The 27,432-nt window shown below is 39.4% G+C and overlaps 1 protein-coding gene across 15 annotated transcripts in view; it reads left to right on the forward strand.

The window, feature by feature from the left end:
- RBFOX2 (RNA binding fox-1 homolog 2) overlaps positions 1 to 27,432 on the forward strand; it is a 279,550-nt gene that overhangs the window by 146,158 nt on the left and 105,960 nt on the right. The window contains exon 1 of one of the 15 annotated variants that reach the window (XM_034987611.1): positions 26,546 to 27,169. The exons of the other annotated variants lie outside the window; for them this stretch is intronic. Coding sequence (XP_034843502.1) covers positions 27,125 to 27,169 — 45 coding nt within the window. The 5' untranslated portion in view covers positions 26,546 to 27,124. Of the gene's footprint in view, positions 1 to 26,545; positions 27,170 to 27,432 lie in introns of those variants that run through there. 15 annotated transcript variants of the gene reach the window in all.

Consider the following 27,432-nt stretch of genomic DNA (forward strand, 5'->3'; position numbering starts at 1 on the left):
TTTATTTATTTATTTATTTATTTATTTATTTATTTATTTATTTATTTGAGAGAGAGCATGTGCGCACAAGGCAGGGGCAGAGGGAGAAGCAGACTCCCCGCTGAGCGAGGGAACCCAATGCAAGGCTTCATCCTAGGACCCTGGGATCATGACCTAAGCCGAAGGCAGATGCTTAATCTACTGATCCACGTAGGTGCCCCTTGTTTAAGTTTTTTTAAATCTTTTTTTTGCAGTATTTTATGATTTTCTTTCCTTTTTGTATCCTCTTTCTTTCTATTCTCTGAGACCCATGCTTATGGTTGAGGGTAGACATTCTCTCCCTAGTTCTGTATTTATTCCTGCAAGCTCATTTCTTAGCTGGGTGAGGAATTGTCTTATTACTCTGCAGTCTTGTGATGGAAGCTTTTCCTGTCAAATTGAAGCATTCACTATACTAATATCAATCGTAATGAAGAAAATGGACAGTGGCTCTCTTGCTGTCTTTGGCAAGTATAAATTTGAACTCTCTTATCAATGTGTCTACCACTTCTTTAGCCTTGTTAACAGTAAAGATCACTTTATGTGATTTTTTTTTAAACAAGGGATTTTTGAATCTATTAACATTTGAGAATACATTGAGCTGAGAAGAGCATCAACAGGTTTTGTTTTTTTGTGGGACAGAAAGAGTCTTTGAATCTTTTAGAAATCCAGATAATGTGCTCTTGATTTCTCTTCCTTTTCCATCTGTGAAAATACATCGAAATTCAATCCTATTCTTTCTAACAAGAAGGCAAACTAAGGCAAGTTTTTTTGCTGAGTAGTACTCAAGCCAATCTCAAACCGCTTCTAAAATTGTCCCGTTCTACTTACGCTGTGCGTTCTAAGTTCTCTGTCAGTGCTCGTACTGCCTCTCACCCTTTGTTCTGCTCTTGTTTCTTTTGTAGATCTCTACCTGTGTAGATCTGAATCTTCCAAATATGTGTTTCACTGACAAACACTGTCTAAATTTTTATTCTCTATTTTCCTGGTTTTGAAAGCATAGATAGCTCAAAAGCTATCATCCTTTGAATATAATTTAATTGCTTATAAACTGTCAGGCATCAACTCGGAACATACCCATTTTATGAATCCGTATTCTGGATTCTAAGTATATCTCAAATAGGTTATAGCTTGTTACTACTTCTGGTTCTTCTTCTCATATTTACAAGGTCTAAATGCAATATTTAAGAGTTTTGTTTTTTGTGTTTTTGTTTTAATCTTTGGTAACACATAGTTCTGTTGCTTAGGCCAGACAAACCTTGGAGTCTTCCTGGACTCTTCTTACTCTCTCACACCAGTCTTATTAGTTCAGCAAATCCTCGAGGCTCTGCCTTTCAAAAATAAGTTAGATCCCATCCCTTTTCACCAGCTCTACTACTTCTGTTAGTACATCTTCCTTTCTTGCCTAGATTATTCTAATAGTCTCCTACCTTGTCTCCCTGCTTTCTACTATTGACTCCAAGTAATTTATTCTGAGCACAGCCTCTGTCATGATCTTTTTAAAATACAAATCTGATCACACTCAAAACTCCACTAATGTGTTTCACTCAGGAAAAGCCAGAGTCCCTATAAGGCTCTGGTCTACTCCTAGGTACCTCTTTGCTCTTCATCCCCTCCTGTTTTCCCCATTCTGTTCTTACTCTCTGTTAGCCACACTGGCCTTCTTGCTGTACCTCAGGTCTGCTGGGCACTTTGTACTTGTTCCCCCCGCTTGTGATGCTCTTCTCCAGACATCCTCATGTCTTACTTCCTCATCTCCTTCACATTTCTGCTCAGATACGACCTCTTCAGTTCATTTTTAGTCAGTCTATTTTAAATTCTCCATAGCCCCTACCATCTTCTAGTATGTTTTAAAAACATCTTTTTTTGGGGGGGGGGCCCTGGGTGGCTCAGTTGGTTAAGCGACTGCCTTCAGCTCAGGTCATGATCCTGGAGTCCCTGGATCGAGTCCTACATCGGGCTCCCTGCTTGGCGGGGAGTCTGCTTCTCCCTCTGACCCCCCCCCTCATGTGCTCTCTCATTCTCTCTCTCTCTCAAATAAATAAATAAGATCTTTAATAAAAATAAAAATAAATAAATAAATAAAAACATCTTTTTTTTTTTTTTTTTTTTTACTACTTGTCTCTCTTATATAGAGATGTCTGGTTTGTTTACTGCTGTATCCTCAGTGTCTAGAATAGTGAATGGTGTTCAGTAAATATTTGTCAAATGGGTGTTAAATTCCAGAGGTTTTCTACTTGTTACTTTTTCATTAACAAGGGAATACTTAGTAACTATAGGAATTTACAGGGTGGAACTCTGCATTTGTCATTCAGCCCTTCTCTCTCATTTACCACTTGTCCCTGTGCGTGTCTGCTGGTTTGTACTGCAGAATCAGTAGAGCTTCCCGGCACCAGCTCTGGAACTATGTTGACTAGGCTTCAGATCGGCCTCTGCTGCATTCTGGCTTAGTGATACTTGTAACCGGGAAAACGGAAATGTTGTAGGTGTTAAAATAAAATTGAAATTATATATTTTTTTTTAAAGATTTTTTTTTTTTTTATTCATTTGAGAGAGAATGAGATAGAGAGAGCATGAGAGGGGGGAGGGTCAGAGGGAGAAGCAGACTCCCTGCCGAGCAGGGAGCCCGATGCGGGACTCGATCCCGGGACTCCAGGATCATGACCTGAGCCGAAGGCAGTCGCTTAACCAACTGAGCCACCCAGGCGCCCTGAAATTATATTTTTAAAAGCCACATTAAAAAAATTACACCAGTCACTAAAACCCTTGAAGGTACTGCTTCCTCCCTAAATCCCCATGGATGTCTCCACTGTCTTTGTCAGTGAATTAAATTTGTCTTCTACTAACCACTATGCAAGATAACTGGGGAAAAAAAAATCATTTCTTACTTAATTACGTTGGCATTATTTGTAATTTGCTGCTATTTTAGCTATCTCATTTTCTGTTGTTATTTCACAAATATGGCATTTTAGGTATGTTACTGGTTTGGTACATTCACGTTCTTCCCCGCCACTCCCCATGACATTACTAAGTGCTTGTTATCTGGTCTGGAAATTCAGCCACCGTTTATAAATGTGTGTGTATGCATGTGCATGTGTGCGTATTTCTTTTAATGGGTTTTAATGGGGAAATGTGATCAGAGTTCTGAACAACTGAAATAAAAATGCATTTTTAGCATACGACCCACAGCATACGACCCATAGACAGAATGTATATTGGCTATAATACTTTTATCAGAGCAGAGATGGACCCATACAGGTGTCATTTAAAGAGAACTTATTTTGAAACTCTGAAGGGCTTTCATCTGTAAGGTGTGCTGTGGTATTACCTAGTAAATGTTACAAGGAGAACAGTAGTCCTTTTGCTTCCTTTTCTTGGTATAACCTCTTTTTTTTTTTTTCTGGGCACATTTCATTAACAAATTTAAGACAATTGAAATGCTAATTAAAACAGCCTCCCTTCATATTTATAAACTCTGGGTTCTTTTTATTCTTTTGTCTTTTATATATTTAGCCCACTCATTCATCAGTTTTGGAGTCCATGGTAATTGCCGGCAACTGGTTTGGGAAAGGACACTACTAGAAGGCATAATTGAAAGTGCTACTTTTGTATATGGTAATTTGCATTTTTTAACAGTAACTTTTATTTTCCTTTGAACTTTTAGGATTTTTGCCACTTTTCACTAAAAAGTAAACTAACTTTTAACTATAACTTTAAAAATTTATGTTAGAGTTGGACAATAAAGCTCTGTACTTTTATTGTAACTGTTTTAACAAACAAAATATATTAGGCATCCCCTATTCTTAAAATCTGGGAGTGAAAAATTCTTCTTTGTTTTGCCAATAGAATGTAAAATTTTAAATGTCACGGCATAAACTCCTAAGGGGATAAGAAGGGGCTAGGGAGAGAGTAGGCAAGTTGGAAAATGGTGTTTGGGACTTGGGCAGACTTTTAAAACAGCAGTTACTTCTCGATGGTGTGGGCTGCAAACACACACACACACACTTTTGAGCATTTGTTATTTGCAGTCAGTAGTGCGTAGTTTGGAACTAGGTAAAGGATATGTTATTTTCCTAAGTACAGAATCAGGTTTTGGCCATTTATTATTTGCTTGGAAGTTCACTGAGTTTCTACTATTTGTAGATACCTTGTAGAGAAGGTTTGCCTTTGGAAGTGTTACCTACACCTAGCCCAGTGGCTCCATCCTCATTCTCAAACAGAAAGAAAAAGGGCTAAGGTGTGTGTATATTTTAGGTTTAACAAATAAGTCAAAACCTTTCTTCTTGAATACTTTCCCAGAGGATTTCAGTGCTTGCTGTCTTAGTTCACCAGAGCTGCTGTAACAAATTACCACTAATCAGGTTGGCTTAAACAACAGAAATTTCTCTCTCACAGTTCGGGAGGCTGGGAAGTCCAAGATCAAGGTGCCTGCAAAGCAGGTTTCATCCTGAGGCCTCTTCTCTTGGCTTGTAGTTTGCCACCATCTGCCTGTGTGCTCATACGAACTCCTTTTCATGCACATGTTGGGGGAGAGGGCAAGAGCGAGAATGTGCGGGTACATATGTGGGCAAATTCTCTGATGTCTTTTCTTATAAGGACACTAATCCTATCCCTTCATGACCTCGTTTAACCCTAAGTAGTTCTTTGGAGGTCTGTGTACTAATATAGCCACAATGGGAGTTAGGGCTTTACAATGGAATTTTGGAGAGGAGGGACACTAAAATGTTTTGATCATTACACTTCTTAATTCGTCAAAAATTTGAATATTTATTGTGCACTCACCACCTTTACAGACCTGCCATTCTCTAGCTCAGTAAAATCAAAGAAATTACTCAATCTTGTGAGGTCACAATTTCTTCCGTAGGTGAAGCAAAAGTGTTGAACTGGTCAGTAACTATGATTGATTCTGACTCAACCAATATTCGTTCCATTTTCATTTTCCTCTCTTCTTTTCCTCTTTCCCTGGTGTATTTAGGGTTGGTCCTTGCTGTTTTTACCCTTCCTTTCAAAATCTCCTTTTGTTTCTTTGTATTTTTATTCTCATGTTCTGCCTTCTTTCTCTGTTCACCTCTTCCCTGAATTGGGTGTATTTTCTAAGAACTTATGAGTTTACTATATTTGTTAGCTCTTTACAAGTTTAGCAAGTAGGGGACACCTGGGCTGCTCAGTTGGTTAAGCATCCGACTCTTGATTTTGGCTCAGGTCATGATCTCGGGGTTCTGGGATCAAGCCCTGAGTTAGGCTCCATGCTTGGGGGGAGTCTGCTTGAGATTCTCCCTCCCTCTGCCCCCATTCATGCTCACGTGTGTGTGCTCTCTCTCTCTCTTTAAAAAAAAAAAAAAAAGTTTGGCAAGTAGATGGAGTGTTTTATATTTGTTTCTGTTAAACATACTGTAAACCTTTAAACTAACTTTAAATTGCTTTTTAATTACTTTAGAACGTATCTGGTTTATTTTCCTCTAGTCCTCTGCCCTTTGCTAGGCAAGATACTTCATAGCATTATTTCATAAAATTTAGTCTGGGGAGGCTAGGGGTATTGTTTTTCTTGTGTGATTTTACTAAAGCCTCTTAGTATTGATGATGACAGTGATGTATTTTTTACTCTTGAGAGAAGAAAGGGCCTTGTGCTGCCCCCCCTCATTTCTCCCTTTTGATCTGTGACATTTGAAAGTAGTTGTTCTGCAGTCTCAGTGGCTTTTCTTCTGTGAACATCACAACAAACTTTGAAGTGAGCTTCACAGGATGTAAAAAAAATGGGTGACATGGGTGCGAGACTGTGTTGGTGCTAACATTTCCATGACTGATGGAGAAAGTTTGCCAGAAACAGTGTCAGTAAGACTGTTGTAGAAACTAGATCATGAGTGGGGAGAGGTCTTGTCCTAGTTTTAATATAAATCCTTGATCTGATGGGCACAGTCTTAAGAAACCATCTGGAAGTAAATTCTGCACCTTTTAAAGCTGTTCCTTCTAGGATTTAAAAATCTGTTATCCTTACAACACGCTAACAGGTATTGTGATAATGGCGGTGATATAAATTATAAGGATGTGGATTAGCAGCTACCGATTTTTGAATGCCTGCTATTTGCCAGGCTTTATACTGAACATTTTACAGTCACTAACATTCCAAATCCTGATAGCAGCCCTATGGTAAGTGGTCATGGACAGGCCACTCTAGTTTCTCCTATAAATTCTTCCAAGCAGGGATGAATTCTAAATGTTCCAGCAGTGCTGAACACCTATCAAGTACTCATTAGTAGACGTTGAACTGATTGAAGCTCAAGTGTACCATCTTAAGACTGTCGCTGTCTGCCCTTGCCCTGCCCAGCTACAGATACAGAAGGCATGCTAGTTCATTTCTGTACTCTGAATTAGAAAGTTTAATCTGCCCCTATGTTAGGGAGCTGCTTTCCCACTAGTCAGCACAGTCTTTAAATAATCTGATGCCTTAGTACCCTTGTGCCAGGGTTTAAACGTCCTTATTAGATTGGCAAGTCTCCTTGCCTGGTCTTTTTGTTCTGCTGTGTGGTGGCACTCTAGTTTTCCTTGGGACCTGCATCCAGCACTGAATCCTAGTTCGGTTAACTAAGGGGAATCACTCAGCCATTTCTTGCTGGTGACTTTCTAAAAAATTCATTGGATCTGGATTTTCTTTTTCTTGTTTTGAGTTTGATGGTATTCCTGCCCATGTGACAAGGAAAAGTCAGATTTTGCCTTGTACTCTCACACTGAACCCCTTGGTCAAGAACAGCTCAGATTAGGCTAGTTCGATATATCCTTATGACCTGGTCATTTGGATCTTGACCTCTTCCTACAGGAGGTCAGTCTTTTCCCAGTCTCCACCTCGAGAAGTCTTTATTTCAGTGGAATAATTCCTCGCTCCCAGGATTTTGCCATCATCTGTGTTTCCATTGTTGCCTGCTGATGTTACGTTCAATCTAAAGCTCCATTTAACTGCTGGTCAGAACCATTCCTTCTGCACTGGGCCTTCACAGCTTCCTTCCTTGTTTTTATTTCCTTATCTACCTTCACATTTCTTCTGTTCCCCTCTCCTCCAGCCATGCAACACACATTACTTCAGGAAACCCGGTGATACTTCAGAGCGTAGGTCTTGGAAACATGTTTATGCACTGCCAAAGTTCAGTTTCCCTTCCTCTGTCTCTCCCCAGGTACTTAACACAAATGAAAATAGTGACCTTTTAGAATAGCTTTTAAGGGAGGTAGCAACATACCAACTCCCCCAGGATACTGTTGAGTGGAAGCCAACTGGCACAAAGAAGTAAGAACAAGAAGATTAAACCTTTAAAATTAACAGTTTTGAACTACGGAACTAATGGAAACAAGACAAGCAAGGGATGGGAGAAGCGGTGCTTACTCCAATGTGGAAAATAAATATTTTTCAGTAATAATAAAAGCAGTCCAGAATACCTTGAGAGTGAATTGTTTTCTTTAAATTTCATGTTCTCTGTAGCCATGTCTCTCATTGCATTGGTAAGTGGGCTAAATCATGTTTCTTTATGCATCTCTGAATAAAAGGTCAAAAGAATATAGTTCATTAAACTGCTTGTTGCCTCCAAACAAATCTTCAAAGTTCAAATAACTGGGAGTCAATGCCTGAAAACATAACATACCCTACTAATTTTGAGAGGAAACTGAAACCTGCTTTTATCAGCCATTTATCCAGAAAAGGGTATGCTCTCTATAAATCTAGCCAAGTCTCCTTCATTGTCTGCATATCGTACTCTGCAAATATTGATGTTCATAATGTGATCCAGATAGTTTCAGTATGGTTCTATGTAATTTTATTGATTCTCACGTTACAGTTCCCAGTTAACCAGAAACCCCCATTGTTGTTTGTTTTTTTTTTTTTTAAGATTTTATTTATTTATTTGAGAGAGAGAATGAGATAGAGCATGAGAGGGGGGAGGGTCAGAGGGAGAAGCAGACTCCCTGCTGAGCAGGGAGCCCGATGCGGGACTCGATCCCCGGACTCCAGGATCATGACCTGAGCCAGAGGCAGTCGCTTAACCAACTGAGCCACCCAGGCGCCCACCCCATTGTTTTTTATTCACTTTTACTATTTGTCTTATGACAAAGAGGTTGTTGGAAAGCCCTTTTCTGTTATTCTTATCATTTTGCATATAGATTACTATTTTTAACCTTCTTTGATGGGACCTTGCCACAGAAGTCCGTATTTACATTCTGTATGTTTAGAGCCAGGATATCAGTCAGGGATGCGAAGGAGGTATAAATCAGAATCCAGGGTTGGGGTGAGAGAGACTATATTTAAACCCCTAAGTCATAATGACATTTCAGAAAGTAAGGCTGTGTCTGCTCTTCTGGGCTGATGGAAGATACAAGTGAGTAAATGCTGTAGGACCAGGGTGTTAAAAGTGGTTAAGAAACACTGATTTCAAGAAGTCTCTTATTTTCACTGAGTGACCAAAAGAATTTCCACTTTGGTAAGTCTGCAGTAGAAGTATGTCATGAAGTTTGTTCAGACTGAAAGCTGTAGGATGACTTGAGGAAAATTCAGGCATGGCCAAAAAGGGACAATAGATGCTTGACCGCACGTTTCCCAAGCTAGATTGGTTTAAACAACTGTCTAATAAAAAACAAAACACACACACTCAACAAAGATCTCTCTTAGTGGACTAGCCCCTTAGTAAGACAGTTGGAATGTTGGAGCTGGAATGTTTCTTGTCAGTTGGTCACTGACTTGGAAGAATTACAGTGGGACTAGGATTTGGATCTCTGGCCTAGCCCATAGAGGAGGAGGCGGTTGGGGTTTTGTGAAAGGAGGAGAGGTTTAGAAATGAAAATAAAGGTCCCTTAATCAAAGCGAAACATTCAAAAGAGATAGGATTAGGATGTGAGCTTAGGGGAAATACCTAAACTAGAAATATTAGTTGTTTGCCAAGGAAAAATAGGAGTGTTTGAATGGAACAGCTCCATAAAGAAGGAATTATCTCAAAACCCTGTTAATTTTCTGGCCTATTGGTTCTTAATCTTTATTTTGGGTCTTGAACCTCATTGAGAATCTAATGAAAGCTCTGGACCAGGTCCCCAGAACAATGTACATGTTTATAACATTTTGCACACAGTTTTCAGAAGATCATGGGCCCTGTGAAGCCCAACCATATTAAGAATGCTTTGGGGATGGGGCGCCTGGGTGGCTCAGTCGTTAAGCGTCTGCCTTCGGCTCAGGTCGTGATCCCCGGGTCCTGGGATCGAGCCCCGCATCGGGCTCTCTGCTCGGCGGGAAGCCTGCTTCTCCCTCTGCCACTCCCCCTGCTTGTGTTCCCTCTCTCGCTGTGTCTCTCTCTTCAAATAAATAAATAAAATCTTAAAAAAAAAAAAAAATGTTAAGAATGCTTTGGGGCGCCTGGGTGGCTCAGTCGGTTAAGAATGCTTTAACTCTTTTGTCATCTACCTCTACCGAGACTTAGCCAAAATTTAGTGAACTTGGTGCCACAGGAAGTATTTGGAGGCTAAACGATGATGAATGTTGCTTGACATGTGCATGAAGAATGGGTTAAATTCGAGGTAAAAATATGTGTAATAGAATCTGGATTTTAAAGAACTTAACTTTTTAATCTAATACTTTTAAAAAAAGTGAAGGTAATTGATAGACCCGAGATATGAGACATGTTATTTAATGGGCTGGACGGAAGATACTGGAAAAACGGCTGCAACCCAGACTTTGTCATTCACTGTGACTCCGAACAAGTCATGTATCCTATTGTATAAAAGGATACATCATAAGAAAATACTGCTAGTAAACTAAATTGTACCATACTGAAAAGTAACAAATACAGAATTGCTCTAGTCACATCTTCCACACTAAAGGCACAGGTAGCGGGAAGTATCGGGCAGGGAATCAAGATCACAGAGGCAATGTGAAATTGGATGTTTCCATCTCTGGTAGCTTGTAGTTAAGGTGGAGATGGCAGGCTGGATCCAGGTGATATATTTGGAGTGAGGGCCTGTGTAGGTGGTCACAGCCAGAGTGGGCTTACTTACCCAGGGTTGAACAATAACTGAAAGGTCAGGCGCTATCGAAGATCCATGGGCCAGTCTAGAATCCGAGGATACCGATGCTGAGGTAAATAAGTCAGGTGGTATTTTAGGGAGAGGATTCTGGGTGCCTGAACACTAGGGGTTCAGGGCCACTCTAGTTAAAAGGTTGAGGACGCTATTTATTCCTTTATCTAGTTTTCTTTTATTTCCGCAAATACATTGTGCACACCTGTGGGCCAAGCACTGTTGTGGGTGCTGGGAACATGTAGCAGGCTTGATTGGGATGCTCAGTCAATCCATTGCTTCATCACAGATCTAACGACTTTTATATGTTTTAGGTGAAGGTAGGAATGAATTCCTAAACTTGTTAGCCCAAAGCTTGACAGAGTGTGAGACAGCCCGGTTGGACTGGAAGGGAAGGACATAGCAAGTTAGTTTTTCCTTCTTGCTCTCACAGATATTTTAGAACCTGGGGACTGATTTTCCTAGATTCTTTTGATTCAGGTGGTGAATAATAGCATACTTCTGGACAGTTTCAGAAGAAACATGATTTTGATGATCACTTTTTCAGGATCTTGTGCATGTTATCTTAGTTTTAAAAGATGATTTCAAAGTGTTTGTGATAGGTCCTTTTCTCATGGTGGTTTTAAGTGGGAAGTAACAAGTACTATAGTATTAACCCCAGACTTTCTAGAAAGATTCTACAATTTCATATTGGTCCTTAACGGATTCAAACCGGAACTTCTGTCTTAATCCTCTCCCCCACCCTTCCTTCCAGTTTTAATAGTTCATATAGGTAAAATAAAACCTAGTTTTTAAAAAGTGGTGTGTTATGCAGTGTTGGATATTACATTGGTAAAATAATCATATCTAAAAGTGTTATGTTTTGTTGTTGGCTAAGGTGATTGAAGGGAACTTACTCTGAAGATAATAAAAAAATGTTAACTCTGAAACTGATGATCAAATGGAGTTTATCACCTTATTTTTTCTTCATAAAATAATTTTCAAAGAATGCTGATGAAAAACCGATCAGAGAGAGAGGAAACTTCTCTCTTAAGTGCTAATGGCCCTTACCAGAGCAACAACCTTTAGTTAATATATTTAAGAAACATGAGTAATAAATACAAAGGCTGTTGTGAGGAAGTATCTGCATACTGATTTTGTCCTACCATGTGGGCAGCTATGTGTCTAGTAAACACAAAGAATACATTGTAAAGGCCTTAAAATGTTTTGGTAACTCCACACATGATACAATAATCATAAACATTAGGCATAATTGTTTTGTAGTGTGTTCTGGGTGGCATCAAATATAAAGCTGCTGGCAGATGTGTTTAGAGTATTCTGGATTTCAGGGCCAGGTTGTCTTTTTTTTCGTTAAACTTTTTATTTTGAGATAATTATGGATTCACTACACATATTTTAAAGGGGCATTTGATGAGATTTTGGCATAGGTAAATACCTGTGACACAGTCAAGGTAATGAATATATTCCTCACACCCCAAAAGTTTTTTTCTTATCATTTTGCCACATTTACTTTACTGTTCTCTCTATAATTTTTTTCTGAGCCTTTGAGAATAAATTTAAACTTTTTTTTTTTTTTTTTTTAAGATTTTACTTATTTATTTGACACAGAGAGAGCGGCAGGCAGAGGGAGAGTGAGAAGCAGGCTCCCCGCTGAGCAGGGAGCCTGACGTGGGACTCGATCCCAGGACCCTGGGATCATGACCTGAGCCGAAGGCAGATGCTTAACTGACTGAGCCACTCAGCTGCCCCGAGAATAAATTTAAAAAGAGAGAGAGAGAGTGTGTGTGTGTGTGTGTGTGTGTATACATATATATCATGTCCTTTTAGTCCAAAATGCATATTTATTTTCTAAAAACATAACCACAGTACACTTAAAACAACCAGGACATTTCATATAAATACTGTTATCTCATCTGCAGCCCACATCCCAGTCTGCCGATTGTCCCAGTAATGTCCTTTATAGCAACAGATAGACTTTCCTTTTCACTAAACTTCTATTTTAGATCATTGCAGATTTGCATGCAGTTGCAAGAAATTGATTAGAGATATCCCATGGATATCATTGGTAACATCTTGCAAAACTAAAGTACAGTATCACCACCACAAAATTTGACATTTACTCTGCCAAGATAGAGAACACTTTTATCACCTCAAGGACCCCTCATGTTGCCCGTTTATAGCCACAGGCATTGCCACCTGCCCCTGCTTCTCCTTAACTCCTGCAACACTAATTTGTTCTCCATTTCTATAATTTTGTCATTTCAAGAACGTTTTATAAATAAAATCATGTAGCATATAAGCTTTTGAGATTACATTCTGAAATAGCACAGTTCCCTGGAGATTCATCTTGGTCCTTGCATGTATCAGTCCATCCTTTTTCTTGTTTCTTAGTATTCTGTGGTTTGGATGTACCATAGTTTGTTTAAACATGCACATGTTGAAAGACATCTGGGTCAATTCCAGTTTTTGCCTACTATGAATAAAGATGCTGTAAACATTGGTGTTTAGATGGATGTGTAAACAGGCCTCGAGAGTAGATGCACAGGTGTGCTCTTCCCAGCAATGTGAGGGTAATTGCATCCTGACTTTTTTAGGGAGCTGTTAAACTGTTTTCCAGTGGCTGTACCATTTTATGTCCCCACTGGCAATGTATGAGTTACTTAGGTTTTCTGCATTCGCACCACTCTTTGATGATGTTATTTTTTCTTCCCTAGCCATACTGATAAATACGTAGGGCATCTCATTGTAGTTGTAATTTACATTTCCCTAAGGGCTCATGATGTTAGACATCTTTGTTTGTGCTGATTTACTATTTGTACATCATCTTTGGTGAAACCTCAATGTCTTACCCAGGTTCTAATTGGACTGTTTCCATACTGTTGAGTGTTAAGTGTTCTTTCTGTATTCCACATAGTAGTCCCATGGTCAGATGTGTGGTTTGCCAGCATTTCTCTCACTCTGTAGCTTGTCTTTTCCTAGAACAAAAGTTTTTAATTTTGATGAAGTCTAATTTATCAATTTTTCCTTTTATGAATCATATTCTTGGTGTCAAGTCAAAAAGAACTCTTTGCCTAGCCCTACGTCCTGAAGATTTTCTTCTGTGTTTTTTCCTAAAGGTTTTATAAGTCTGCGGGGGTGAACCTATGGGCTCCCTATTTCTCCTCTAAGGTTGCTTGGACCGGGGAATTGGAATGCCTGCCTGGTAATAGCCTGGGAAGGGCAAAAGTTTAGGCTCCCCACTAGGTCTTTACTGACATGGGTGGGACTGAGGTTGGGTTTGGCTGGATTAGAGCAGTCTAAAAGATTTCTGTCTCGCTGGGTTTCCCCTTTCCTTGTCCTTTGATTTCAGAGAGCAGGCTTTCGTTGGGGCCTTTTTTTGTCTGCGCCCATTGGCATTTCCAGGTTCTGCAGCTCCCAGTCCGGGCTCCGTGAGGCAAAAAGAAAACCCAGGGAGCTCACCACCGTGTCCTGAGGTCCCGAGCCAGGTTGCTTTCTTCTTTCCACTTGTAAGAGTCTTTGTATTTGTTTAATATATCAGATACCTAGGGTTTTAAATTGGGAGAAATAGGGGAAAGTATATGTATTCCTTCTTTCTGGAAGCAGAAGTCGGTAGTTTTGTTTTATGTTAATTGGTACTTTTTCTGTCAAAGAGAAATGTGTGTGTAAATTAATATATAAATATAAGTGTTCCAAGAGAAATAAATACTGTCACTTACCCCTAACCCATACTTTTGAGAAATCTTCCTTAAAATATGCTGCCATTCTTAAAAATGGCGTGTCAGTCGGCAACATACGTGGTTCCAGCTGTGTCTCTCTCCTGATTTATCCCCCGTGATGTCCATCTTCAGCACACTGGCTGCAGTTTACTAGTTAATTATTTTACATGGTGTTGCTTATTGTGTCGGCAATTTAAATCTGTTTTCCATGTCATGGTTACTTTTAAGCTAAAGAACTACGCAGTTCCACAGTCTTTTTTCCGAAACTCTTGGGCCAGATATTGTATCATAATTGGGAATATTTTGTAGTTTGGAAAGTAAAGACAGTACATATACTAGGGTGTATACACCGCTAGTTGGCTGTGGGCAACACCTTGTAATCACATTCATTCATATGTTTACAGCTAAATGTTTTTGCTTACTTACACCAGTTATGGTGTTGTCCCATTTTATCACCAAATGAGCCTCTCTTCCACCAGCACAAAAAACGGGTGGAGGAAGGGGGGTAAGAAAGAAGTGTAGTTTCCCAAGCTTTTTGGACTTTGGAATTACACATAAGGGATTTTGGACCTGTGGAAATAGGGCAGTCAGCAAGCCGAGCTGGAGTAAGGGCCCTATTTTTAGCCCTGAACTCCACACTGTTTAACTGCTGAGGTGGTGCTATAGGCCCTGGATTTGCCAACTGTGATTGTTTCCAGTATGAAAACAAAAGCGGCTATTGGTTTAATCCTGTTATATGGTGTTGATCTTAAAAATCGTTGGATTCATATTAGGATTTGGAGTTTAATCCTGTAAGGATCAGACTAACTTTCATCTTATTTATCCTAAATCCCTCTTTAATCTTGTTAATTATGCCAGACCGCTTTCCCCAGGGTCAGGATGTGTGTGTGTGTGTGTGTGTGTGTGTGTAGTATGTATTCATATAGTTGCTTTTCCAAAGGTATCTTTCTCTCTCCCGAAAAATGAAGGTCGATTTTCTCACAAAGAGCCATAGAGCCACATGTACTTCTCCAGAGTAGCGTTAGTATTGCAAAGATGACATCACTTCTGTATTCTTATATCTAAGATTAAAGTAAGTCTCTGCAAGGCCTCCTGAGAGGGAATCTAGTGCTCGTCTTGGATTTCCTGAGAAGGCATGTGGCACTCTTCTAAAAGCGGAATGTCATTTGAGTTTAGAGGCTCTTAGTCAAAAAATAGTTAAATTGGTTATAATTGAGATACCACTCTCTTATGTTAGAACAGAAAATCAGTTCTTACCTTTTGACCTTCGCATTGAAATTGTGCTCTGTGCCTTAGGAAAAGAAAATACATATTTCATCTTGGATCTCTTTGTTTCCACTTCACAGAACATAACTGCTTTGGACCTTATGCTGTTTCTTCCCTTCTTTCTCTTAAAGGATAATTGTCAGTGACTGTCCTCTTCGAGCAATAAACATTTTAGGTCCTAGCTAACCATAAGATATTATTTTTTTTCTTTTCTTATTTCTGCTTTTAGGGGTAGAAGTTTTGTAATTGGACCAAAAGTTTTACTGATGGACTCGGGAACCAGTAAACCTATACCAAACGATCTCTCTTGAAGTCCCACGGAATCACTCTTCTCCCTCTAGTTGCTGGGAGGTAGTTGCTCTCGTCTTTTAACTGATGAGTGGAGTGACTGATGTAGAGTCCTTCAGCTGCTAGAATATGATGGTTTTATGTCATGGGGAAAAATAGCCTGGTTGACTCTGTTTTAATCTTTCTATGATTATTTCACTTATAACAATTACTCAGGGATTCCTAAATATAAAAGATAAAAGCAAACCACAGTATCATGAATTAAAATTAAACTGGCCCTTAGAACTATTGATACCTTGTATCAGCTATCTTTTATTTTTTCCAGATGAAGTAGGTACAGTCTTTTGATGCATATATGGTTATGAATGTTTAATTTGCATATTCATTTTAAAGGAAATAAAGTATTTAAGGGGACTTTATTTAAATTAAGGGAAATTTATTTAAGGGAACTTCTTTGCAAAAATGCAAGATGTCTTTGTTATTGGCAGGAGTATAATGCTGACACTGAGATTGTGGGAAGTGGAAAGAAGTTACCAGGATCTAATTATATAAATGGGAAAAATTTAGGGTAAAGAACTCACTTTAGGTGATGGAGTGATTGTGTATATGCATGCTTTGCCAGAAGTGAGGAGGGGCGACTTTGATTTCTAATCCGCTTTGGGGGAAGCTCCATATCAGGGCTGCACAGAAACATTCGGTGAAGCAGCTCCTTTATCATAAAGAGAATTTTAATTAAAAAATGTTCTTGCATCGCGAGCAGAGTAAGCGACAGCCGGCTACACTGGGCATTTATCTCCTTCAAACCACATTACCAGTAATTGCTGCATTAAATCACAGTCAGAAGAGATTACAGGTCTGAATCGAGCAAGGGGCTCGTGCCAACCCAAGGATTCCCACACTGCCGCATGGCTGCTATCAGAGCCTTGTCCCAGTCCCCAGGAGGACTGAGAGTCAGGTGATGCCTGACAGTTCATCTGTAAGCACAGGCATGGAGAACACAATCCGTGAAAGGAGGCAGTTACACGTTCAAGACCCCATGGCTTCACCTTTTGGGTAGCTTTTCATTTTGAGCACAAGGGAATGGTTTCTTACTGTTTTTCAGTACTGTCAGTTAAAAAGAGAGAACATGCTACCTGCTTTGCACTTGAGATGTGCTGTGGGATAAAAATCACTTGTACTTTCTCTGCTCCTTCACATATTCAGATCGCCTTCCTGGTCAAGCATGGTCTTCTCACTTGACTACGTAATTCGATAGAAATGCGCTGCTTTACGCTGCACTTGTGTGGGAGTTTCCTCTTCCTTCCTCCTTCCCCGCTACTGCCTTTCCTCCCTCTAACACAATTACATAGCTCTTCACATGCTTTCTGTTTCCTGTGGAGGCCACTTACCCCTCAGATATAGATCTGGCTTCATAAGTCAGATAATTCTGAATCTCCTTTAAACGCCCTTCCTAAATTATTGGAGATGATGATGGTGACGACGGCAGTGGTGGTAAGGGCGTCTCTAACCTAATGCTCACTTGTTGAGTACCAGGCGCGTTCACATGCTGGCTGACGTACTGTCGTAGCAACCCTATGAGGTAGGCATTCCTATCGGCATCTTTTTTTCCAGATACAGGGCCTGAGGCAGCGAGATGTGAAATAACTTTCTCAAAGTTACACAGCTAGGAAGTGATGGTCTGGCTTCAGAACCCTGAACTCTTAACCGCACACTGTGTGGCTTCTGTACGCCAATGAGGCATTCTGCTAGGTGTTAAGGATGCCTCGAGGAATAAGACAGATTACATAGTCCCTGCCCTCCTGGGGTGGAAGAGACAGAAATTACATGCATGACAAGTTGAAAAGGACACATGCTAGTGCTAAGGGGGTATGCAGCAGAGGTCTAAACTAGACTAATCAGAAGTGCTTTTCAGAAAAACCTGCTTTTATACTTCTGCTTAAATCTCATACCTAATTTGCCACCATAACTAACCTCTTCCTTTTTATAAGACTTCCTCTGTAATGTTGTAAGACGTTCCCCAACTCCCTTTGCTGGTCCACCCCCTCCCCCAAAGAAAATAATTAGCCCTCCACAAACTCACTGCAGTAAGTGGAGCAGGAATTCATTTATTTTTTTAACAGCTCTACTGAAGTTTAATTGATACACAATAAACTGCATATATGTAAAGCTTATAATTTGGTAAGTTTTGACATATGTATACACCCGTGAAATCACCTCCACAACCACGATAATGAAGATACTAATCATCTCTAAAATTTCCCTCATACCCCTGTAATTCTTCCAACTCTCCCTCCACATCTCCAAGCAACCACTGATACACTTCTGTCAGCATGGATTAGTTTGCATTTTCTAGTATTTCGTAAAATGAAAACACAATAAGTACTCTCTTTTTCCTGGTTTATTTCACCAAGCATAATTATTTTGAGATTCATCCATGTTACTGCATATACCAATGGTTCATTCATTTTTATTGCTGAATAATAGTCTATATTGGACATACCATAATTTGTTCATCATTTATCTTCTGATGAACAGTTGGGTTATTTTCAGTTTCAGGCTTTGATATATAAAGCTGCTGTGACTATTCCTGACCAAGTCTTTATATGAATATATGTTTTCATTTCTCTTGGATAAATACTTAGAACTGGAATGGATGGATCATTTGGTAGGTATATGTTTAACTTATTAAGAAATTGCTAAACTATTTCCACATTGACTGTACCATTTGACACTTTTACTAGCAGTATTTGAGACTTTCTGTTCCCCCATTGCCTTGCCAGCATTTAGTATTGTCAGTCCTTCAAATATGAGTCATTCTAATAGGTATGTAGTGGGATTGTTTGTGGTTTTAATTTCTGAACAAATAATGGCATCGAGCATCTTTCCATATGCTTACTTGCTATCTCTATATCTTCTTTGGCCAGGTGTCCAAATCTTTTGCCCATTTTTGAAAAAAAAATTGGATTACTTGTTTTCTTATGGTTGAGTTTGGACAGCTCTTACATATTTTGGATACAAGTCCTTTATCAGATACATGCTTTGCACATATTTTCTCTCAGTTGTGGCTTGTCTTTTTGTTTTCCTTACAGTATCTTTTGTAGAGCAGAATATTTTAATGAAGTTTATTTTATTAGTCTGTTCTTTTACGAACTATGCCTTTGGTGTCATATCTTAGAAATCTTTGCGTCATCCAAGGTCATGAAGGTTTTCTTTTAGGAGCTTTATCATTTCATCTTTTACATTTTTAGTCTGTGGTCCATTTTGATTAGCTGTTGTATATAGTATAAGGTATGGATCTAGGTTCATTTTTATTGTGTGTGGCTATCCAGTTGTTTTGATACCATTTGTTGAAAAGACTATTCTTTATCTGTTGAATTGCTTTTGTATCTGTGGATCTATTTTTGCACTTTCTATTCTGTTCGACTGATGTATTTTTCTACCTTGATACCAATACCACACTGTCTTATAGGGATGTGAGTATTATGGGATCTAGTAGACTTCAGAAAAGTGATCACAAACCTCAGGTATAGCATTTGATTCCAGTATATGCCTACAGAAAAGATATTCATAAACTTTAAAACCTATTTTTGGACAGTGGAATGAGATAATATACTCTGAGAGATATACTCTGGTCATGAGCTGGAAGACTCGATATTCCTAGCATATTAATTCTCCCCAAACTGATCTTTAGATTCAGTGTAATCCTAAACGAAATCCAAGCAAGATTTTTTATGGAAGCTAACAAGCTAATTCTAAAATTCGTATGGAAGTGCCAAGGACCTAGAAGCCAAAACAGTTTTGAGAAAGAAAGAGAACTAGCGCAGCTTGACTTCAGCCTTAAGTAATTAAGACAGTGTGACACTGGCATCAGTATGGAGGCCTGAAACTCTTAATGTTATGCAGGGAGATTGTGTCAGTTAGGTTTTGCTGCATAACAGCCCTGCTCAAAACCTAATGGCTGAAAGCAGTGTTAATCATTAACCTGTTCATGATTCTGTGAATCAGGAATCTGGGTGGTTCTTCTTGTCTGGACTGGCTGGGCCTGGGTGTTCTGGGATGACCTGACTTTCACATCTGGCAGTTGGCAAAGCTGATTGGTTGTGGGAGCGCAACGGGAACAGCTCATCTCTATTCCACTTTGTTTTCCATCCATCCTCACAGGGTAGTCTCAGGGCTCCAGAGAGTAGCAAGGGAGGGCAAGGCCTAGTGAACAAACACCTGTCAAGCCTCTGATTGCACCACATTTGCTAATGGCCCAATGGTGAATGCAAGTCACAAGGAAGGCTAAGAGCAATTTCAAGGGGTGGAGAAAAATTCCACCTCTTACTGGAGGGGCTCTGAAATAGTGGGATGATTTTTGTTATCTGTCACAGAGGTATTATGAATGAGTTAAGATAAAAGTTTCTGTGGAGGCTAAAAGGCTCTGTTATATAAGATAATGTATGTAGAATCATTTGTAGACATATTTTTCTAACAGTATTTGAATACTTACAGTAATTTTCTGCTAAAAGATACCTTTACCCTTACCCTTTATGTACTATCTGTCTTTTTGGATTTACAGTGAATGTCTATGGGCCTATTTTTTTTATGGATATATTTTACTTTTTTTTATTATTATGTTAATCACCATACATTACATCATTAGTTTCTGACGTAGTCAGATTCATGATTCATTGTTTGCGCATAACACCCAGTGCTCCATGCAGAACGTGCCCTCCTTAATACCTGTCACCAGGCTAACCCATCCCCCCCATACCCCTCCCCTCTAGAACCCTCAGTTTGTTTTTCAGAGTCCATAGTCTCTCATGGTTCATCTCCCCCTCCAATTTCCCCCCCTTCATTCTTCCCCTCCTGCTATCTTCTTCTTTTTTTTTAAACATATAATGTATTATTTGTTTCAGAGGTACAGGTCTGTGATTCATCAGTCTTACACAATTCACAGCACTCACCATAGCACATACCCTCCCCAGTGTTTATCACCCAGCCACCCCATCCCTTCCACCCCATCAGAGAAAGACATGTATCATATGACCCCACTGATATATTTTACTTTTTAGTTACAACGATGTGGAGTGAAAGAGTAATGAAAGATGCTTCTAACAAAAATGCTAATTCCTGGGCGCCTGGGTGGCTCAGTTGGTTAAGCGACTGCCTTCGGCTCAGGTCATGATCCTGGAGTCCCGGGATCGAGTCCCGCATCGGGCTCCCTGCTCAGCAGGGGGTCTGCTTCTCCCTCTGCCCTCTTCCCTCTCGTGCTCTCTGTCTCTCATTCTCTCTCTCTCTCTCAAATAAAAAAAAAAAATGCTAATTCCTGGCCTCACCATTTGCATGCCACATCTCTCTCCAAATAGAATAATGCATTTCAGCCATAGCATGGCTTATCCTGTTATTATCCATCCATACTTCCTTTTGTACCGTGTGTCATACAAAGGAGTCCTTCTGTAGTTAACTGTGATTGGCTATTCTCTGGTAGGTATAGCTTCAATCATTTCCATTGGTGTAGAAAATTCAACAGTCCTCACAGTACCTTAGAACCAACAGAATTTTATATGAATATTTTTCAATAGTCTCTTGACTTTTGTGCATATATTTACCTGCCTGCCTTTCTGCACGTACCCTAGGTATGGCTTTGCCCGTGCCACGCAATTGTATGCATTTGGGATGCTGTTCCACTGCGTCCGAGCTCCCACCACCCACCCCAAAACCCCCTGGAAGACTCTTAACGAGACTGTCACAATTCATTTCAAGCACTGACTGCTTGTGAAGTATTCCCGGCTCCCGTCACTCTGGGAAGTTCGATGGTGGCAGAGGTGGCAGCTGTGGCTTTTCTCCCAGGTCACCCTAACACATACGGCATTTGTCAAATGGTATTTTGGTGTTTATTGTTTTCTGCTTTATCTCCTCTGCCGTCAGCTCTTTGAGAGCCTTTTCTGTTCCTAGGACTTCATACAACGTCAGGGATGTGTCGGTTGAACGAATGAGTGTTGACTGAAGGAACAAATGCAAGATCTGTGCCTGGTAGTCAGTTCATTTCACCCTGACTCGTAGTTTCAGGTGATTGCGGACCTTCCCTTCTCGCATGCTCGTGGGCATGTGCCGTGTGAAAGGTATTGGTTTAATCCTTTGCAAGAAATACAGAGTTGAACCGACAGGTCCTGCCCTTAAAGAAATCTCTAATAGATTAAACAAGTATTGCTAAAAACATAGAAAGTGGTAAGTGCTGTTAGTCAGCTAAAGATAAAGTACCATGCAGTTCAGACAGAAGAGAAATTACTTCTGTCTGGTAGTAATCAGAAAGAGCTTCATGGAACAGATAGTATTGAAGGTAGACCTCGAAGGAATCTGTTTAAAGGTTTGGTCATTTTGAAATGGGTAAGAAAACAATATGATCAAAGGCACAGAGACAAAAAAAAACAAGACAAGGTAATAGGCCACCTTGACAGAGGCAACAGTGGGTAGTTGAATGTATCAGTAATTATTTTTGTACTTTATTGTCACTTGGAAGACAAGCAAGTATCCCAAGATGGAAAGTTTTGTTAAAATTTATATGGAGGTATCATGTGTATTTTCCATGATGATCAAGAATTAATTAATTTTGTTGCCATCCTTTTGCTGATAACTGTGAAAATAGCTCTCTCAAAAGTTCTTTTGATCTCCTGTTTGCTAAATTCAGTTATCTTTCCTAAATTCTCATTTTTTAAAAAAACTTTTCTCTATTTCTATTTGACTTTGCTATATACTCAACTGGGGTATCAATTTATGAAATACTTTCCCTAGTGTAAGGGACACAAGATAGAAGAATAGTAACAGATGTCCTCTATGTCCTGGCTTCTGTGAATAGTACATGATCCTGCTTAATCTTTTTTATCCTTTGTTGCTATTTCTGCCTTCTAGAAGTGAGTATTCCTTAAGGTTCTATTTTCAGCCCTTTGCCTTGTATCCACTGTTCTTTCATTCTCCCTCTCTTCTCTTTCTTCCTTTCTTTTGTCTGTCTGTCTGTCTTTATCTTTTCTTTTTTGAAGTACATGGTTCAATAAATATTGTGGACTAAGTCAATGTGGGAGAACAGTCAATCACATTCTGCCCTTGGCTGTTCCTCCCATACTCCTGTTGGCTCTTCATTTCTAACCCTGACCTCTCTTCTTGGGCTGCCACCTACACCTCTGAGGACTTGTTAGACATTTCCTATTGGATGTCCCGCCATAACTTCAAACCAGTTTATGCTTCTGATTTCCCTATTTTATTAGTGTGATACTTACTTGGCCAATCAGCTAGACTTAGAACCATAGTGTTATATTTAATTACCCTTTGTCTTATACTCTGTATCTGAACCGTCTGCAGTTCCGTGGATGCTGCCTTTGTAATGTCTCCTACCTCTTTGAGATATACCTTCGTTATTCCTACTGCCAACATGTAGCTGTGCGTTAATAATCTGTAGAGACTATTGTAATTCTAGTCTCTAAATGGCCTCGCTGCCTTCACGCTGTTCCTCTTTCTGTTCTTCCTGTGGCCACCAGGGCCATTTTCACAAAATGGTAATTTTTTAACACACTTTTCTTCACAAACTGTCTTTGAAGATAAGGTCTGAAATACATAGCTTGATGTCCTAGGCTCTCCACAGTGATTCCAGCCTACTTCTCTTAGCATTTGCCACTATTCACCCACAGTCATCTAGACTTGTCACACTGATCCTTAAGTAAATCTTGCATATTTCTAACTACATATTTTGCCTACATATATATCTTTCTTTCCCTCATCCCCACCATCCTCATCTGTCTGTCTCAAGCCCTATCTTTTTTTGAACTTCTTTGTTATCCCTGTACACAGCAATCTTTGGAATCTTCTAATACTATTGTCACTAAAGCTAATTTTATACCTTGGAGCAGAGGTCATTGCAATCCGTGCTAAAACATTCTACCGTGAGGCCTAACTAGTATCTTTGGACACTCACGGTAGGATTGTGGCATAGTCAGAAGGGAAGGAAAAGGAGAGAAGAAAAAATAATGAGGAAGTAGAAAAGAGAAGAATCTCAGATATTTTCTGGCATTCCAGTACTTGGTAAGTCTTGAGATGCCTCGGTTGTAGATGGTACAGATTCCATTGCAGTGTCACCAGTCATGTCCTGTAGCATGGGGCTGACGTGGTAAATTGTCTACTTTATCCTTAGCGAAACTAAAACCTCATAAATCTCAAGGTAGTTTCTAGATACCTCACTCTTAAATATCACTAGGTCGATTTCTCTCTGATACCATTACATTCAATCTAACAGAGACGTCATAGTATGCCAACTGTTGAAATTTGTAGTCTGTGTGTCTCTACTAAAGAGATGCATAGAAATATATATAAAAGGCCATTTTCTGTATTTATGTTTATAATTGATCAGTACACAAAGACTTAATACTATAAGAGCATTCATAATATTGCAAAGTGTGTACTTTTCAAATGGTCTAAGTATTTTTTAGAATTTTAGTTTGACTAAGTTATTGGTCTTAAATTACAACTTAAAATTTTTTACAAGGGATGAGTCAAAAGACAAGAAGCAGTTATAATTCAAATTCAAGTATTGAATTACTTTGCCTTTTTTCTGAGGGGCTAATTATTTAAACTAGACCTGGGCATAAGATATGATTAAGATTATTTATCATCTCTGTCCTCCAGAGGGTTTATGGTAAGGCCATCATGTAAAGTAAAGCAAATGTGATAATATAGAAGAGATTGAGAAAGTATTGCTAATTTTTAAAGTACTTATACTCAAAGGAAAATCTGTCTTGAGTCCCTTAAACTTATAAATAAAAAGATAAATTATAGGAGTACCAAAGGCTAATTTAAATGTATTTGAACATATTAGCTTACCTCTAAAGTAATAAATGAAAACCAGCTACCTCCCCACCATCCCACCCCCTAGAGGTATAGGTTTTGTCTTATGCCTATAACATATGTCTGTATAAATATAAAACATGTTATGTATAATACATAGTATATATGTGGCATCTGTGGTACGTCAGTAAGTTATATGTATATGTGTGTGTGTACGCATAACTACATAACATACAAGACATGAAGCTTAGAAATGACATGATTTACTGAATGGCATATAGAGATACATATGTGCATTTAAAAATATGGAATTACACTGTACACATATTCAGTAATATTATCATTCAGTAATACAATTTTTTTCACTTAATAAATGTCAGTCACATCTTTTCACCTTGTATGTATAGATCTATCCTCAAGAAGAATTTATAGCTCTAGAAATTAACTAGGCCCTCAGTAACATATATGGAGACCATTTTCAAGTTTAAATTACATCAGCTGTTCTAGAATTTGAATTACAGTGTGTCATCTTAAATACAATACCATCTGGGAACTTCATCTTCTGTAATTAGTTCACCAAACACTGAACAGAGTTAACTCACGAAGTTTGTCAGCCATAGTTCATTATCACAGCCCTCTGTGGTTTGTAAGGAGTATCATCATTTCTCAATCTTTATATCGAGAGGAATCTTGATACCAATCGTATCAAGAATGTAATAGTGATTTCGGATGTTGGTTTACAAGTATCTCTGTGCCCAGTAGTGCTGTATATGAAATGAAGTAGAGTGGAGGTGGGATGGCATGTTGTACAGGGATTAGAAGGGTGAGAATGACTTGATTTGATTAGATGTAGAAATTTAGTATAAGATTTTAATACAGAAACATTACCTTTGCTATTTCTTAATTACCATTTTAATAGCTGAATTGGGGACAGTCAGAATGTATATTACAGGCCCTTAATGTGTGACAGATCAGATCAGAAATGTTGTGGGGGTTCAGATAATCTCTGTTAAGAATTGACAAAGCCAGAGTCTCGTAGTTGTGGTGGTGAGGAAAGTGATACAATGGATGTGTTCATTAAGAGCAGCTTTGAAAAAATGTCATTCCTTGTATGAGAAGTTGCTCAGTGTTTAATTTTGTGCTGTAGCATCCTTTTGGCTTTTGGTTTTACCTGTGTGCTTATCTGTTTCCCCCCAAAACTGTAAAGTCCTTGACAACAGGACTGTGTCTGTTCATATCTCCAGTTCTTAAGCACAGTACCTAGTGTGTAATAGATGTTCAGTAAATTTTTTAATTGTACTGAATTGATGCATTATTGTCTCTCATACGTAATACACAGGCTCAGTATACCAGCAATCTGAAGATAATCTAGTACCTTGTAATGGTCCTCCTAATCTCTTAGAACTGATTTGAGGTAAATGTTTAACCAAGAGAACTGTCTTGGATGTACTAAGGCCATTTTGACTCTTAAAAAACAATTTCTTTTGAACAATCCTAAAATAAAACGCAATGACCATAAAAGGGGAAAAATTGCACTGGGGGCAGGGGGCACAGTAGTACATAAACTCTTACAGATGCCTCACAAGTTGCATTTAATCCTCATGGTTTAATCTTACTGAAACATGTTATATTACTGGCTCTCCAGGATTAGAGAGATCATAGCCCCTGAAACTAATTTAAAATTATTTATCATTTTGAACTTTTGAATGCTCACCCCAAGTAGGGGATTTCTTAGGGAGCAGTAGTTATAAATAGTGTATCTCTTACTAAGCATTTACTTTCTGCTCACTGTATGTCCCGTTTTCTAAGAATTACTTCAGTTCTCTGCTTTTAGATGGGCTGTTTAGACTTTGAAAGCTAACCTGCCAGGCTTTATCAGACTGACTTAACACCTGTCCATGTTTGTTACTGCTTTCAATATCTGTTATAGAAATATGTGTGCACATGTGTGTTTGTATATAATGGTAGGGTGGGTATAGCAGCTTCCTAAAAGAGGAAAAGCCAACTGGCTTTTCTGAAAAGACCTTTCCACCCCCACCTTTTGGCAGGCAGCCAGAGTTAATCCTTACATGTTTGATTGGAACAGCTGAGAGAGTGTCTTGCATATCTGAAGGTCTCCAGTGGACTCATGTTGCCTCAGAGTTGGGGCCGCCTTCCTCTTCTCTAGTGCTGATCCTGCCAGCTGTCCAGCCTCTGTTAAAGCACAGCGAAGGAGGTGTTAGATGATACACATCCACTGTCATGAAAGGGATCCCTTTACTACATGTAGCAGTGTGACTTCTTTTTTCTCCCATTCCTTTCCACGACAGAGGGGTTTTATACTGTTAATCCTAGCACCTGTCTCTGCCGGAGACAGTTAGAAGGGGTGTGTGTGTGTGGGTGTGTGTGTGTGGGTGGGTGGGTGGGGGTGGGGGGTGGGGGGTGTGCGCGCGCATGCGCACCATCCTGCCCAAGACGGAATAGAGAAATAATACCAGTCCCATCTGCCTTTCCATGTCCTGGATTGGGAGTGTTCCCTCTGACGCACTTAAAGCCTGGAACATATATATAATTTTGGATCCTGGATACCTTGTGCTTCCTACTGTTTTTGCTTGCCACTTTAAGGAGCCCATGTTCTTTTCCTGGCTGTCATTCTCTGCCTCTTGAGTTTCTGGTGGAGCTGTCAGTTTAAAAACAACAATAATAGCAAGTCTCTAGTATAGTTGTCAGTCTGTAACTAGTAACTCAGTTGGAGCTTGTTGCTTTCTCCCTGAACGGTTCTTCTGGGTAGCGTTGAATCTTACTGGGGCGGAAGCCTGGGCTGAACCAAGCTCCAGCTTCATCATCTGAGCCAGCATACCTATCTGCATAGACTGGGAGTCAGCCAAAGATTTTTTGGTGCTACCTAGTTTCTTTGGACAGGACAGCCAGAGCAAGCAGGTCAAAAGTGTAGACCCTTTTGGTACTGTCTTTATCTGAAGATTTTTCCCCCCTTTGCTATGTATGGTGTATATTGTATGGATTATCAATATCCTGTTGTCCAGGTAAGCTAAGGGCTATAATTTGTTTTGTTGTTGTTGGTTTTTTTTAAGGTGCTGTCTGATTGATGTGAAGGTTTTATGGTGGGATGAAATGCTTATAAGCTTTCTGTCTTTTGACCTGGTACCATTCAGGGCATAGATTTCTCATAGTATTTTGCTAATATGCTGTAACAGGAAGTTTGAGTTTTATAGTACTGAGGGCTGGGCAGGGGAGGTTGCTTTCAACTCTAGAAGTTCTGAAACTTCACAGAGATTCCTCTGTGTGT

This window comes from Mirounga leonina, unplaced genomic scaffold (genome assembly GCF_011800145.1).
Source record: "Mirounga leonina isolate KUSES-001 unplaced genomic scaffold, KU_Mleo_1.0 Mir_418, whole genome shotgun sequence".
NCBI classification, from domain to species: domain Eukaryota; kingdom Metazoa; phylum Chordata; class Mammalia; order Carnivora; family Phocidae; genus Mirounga; species Mirounga leonina.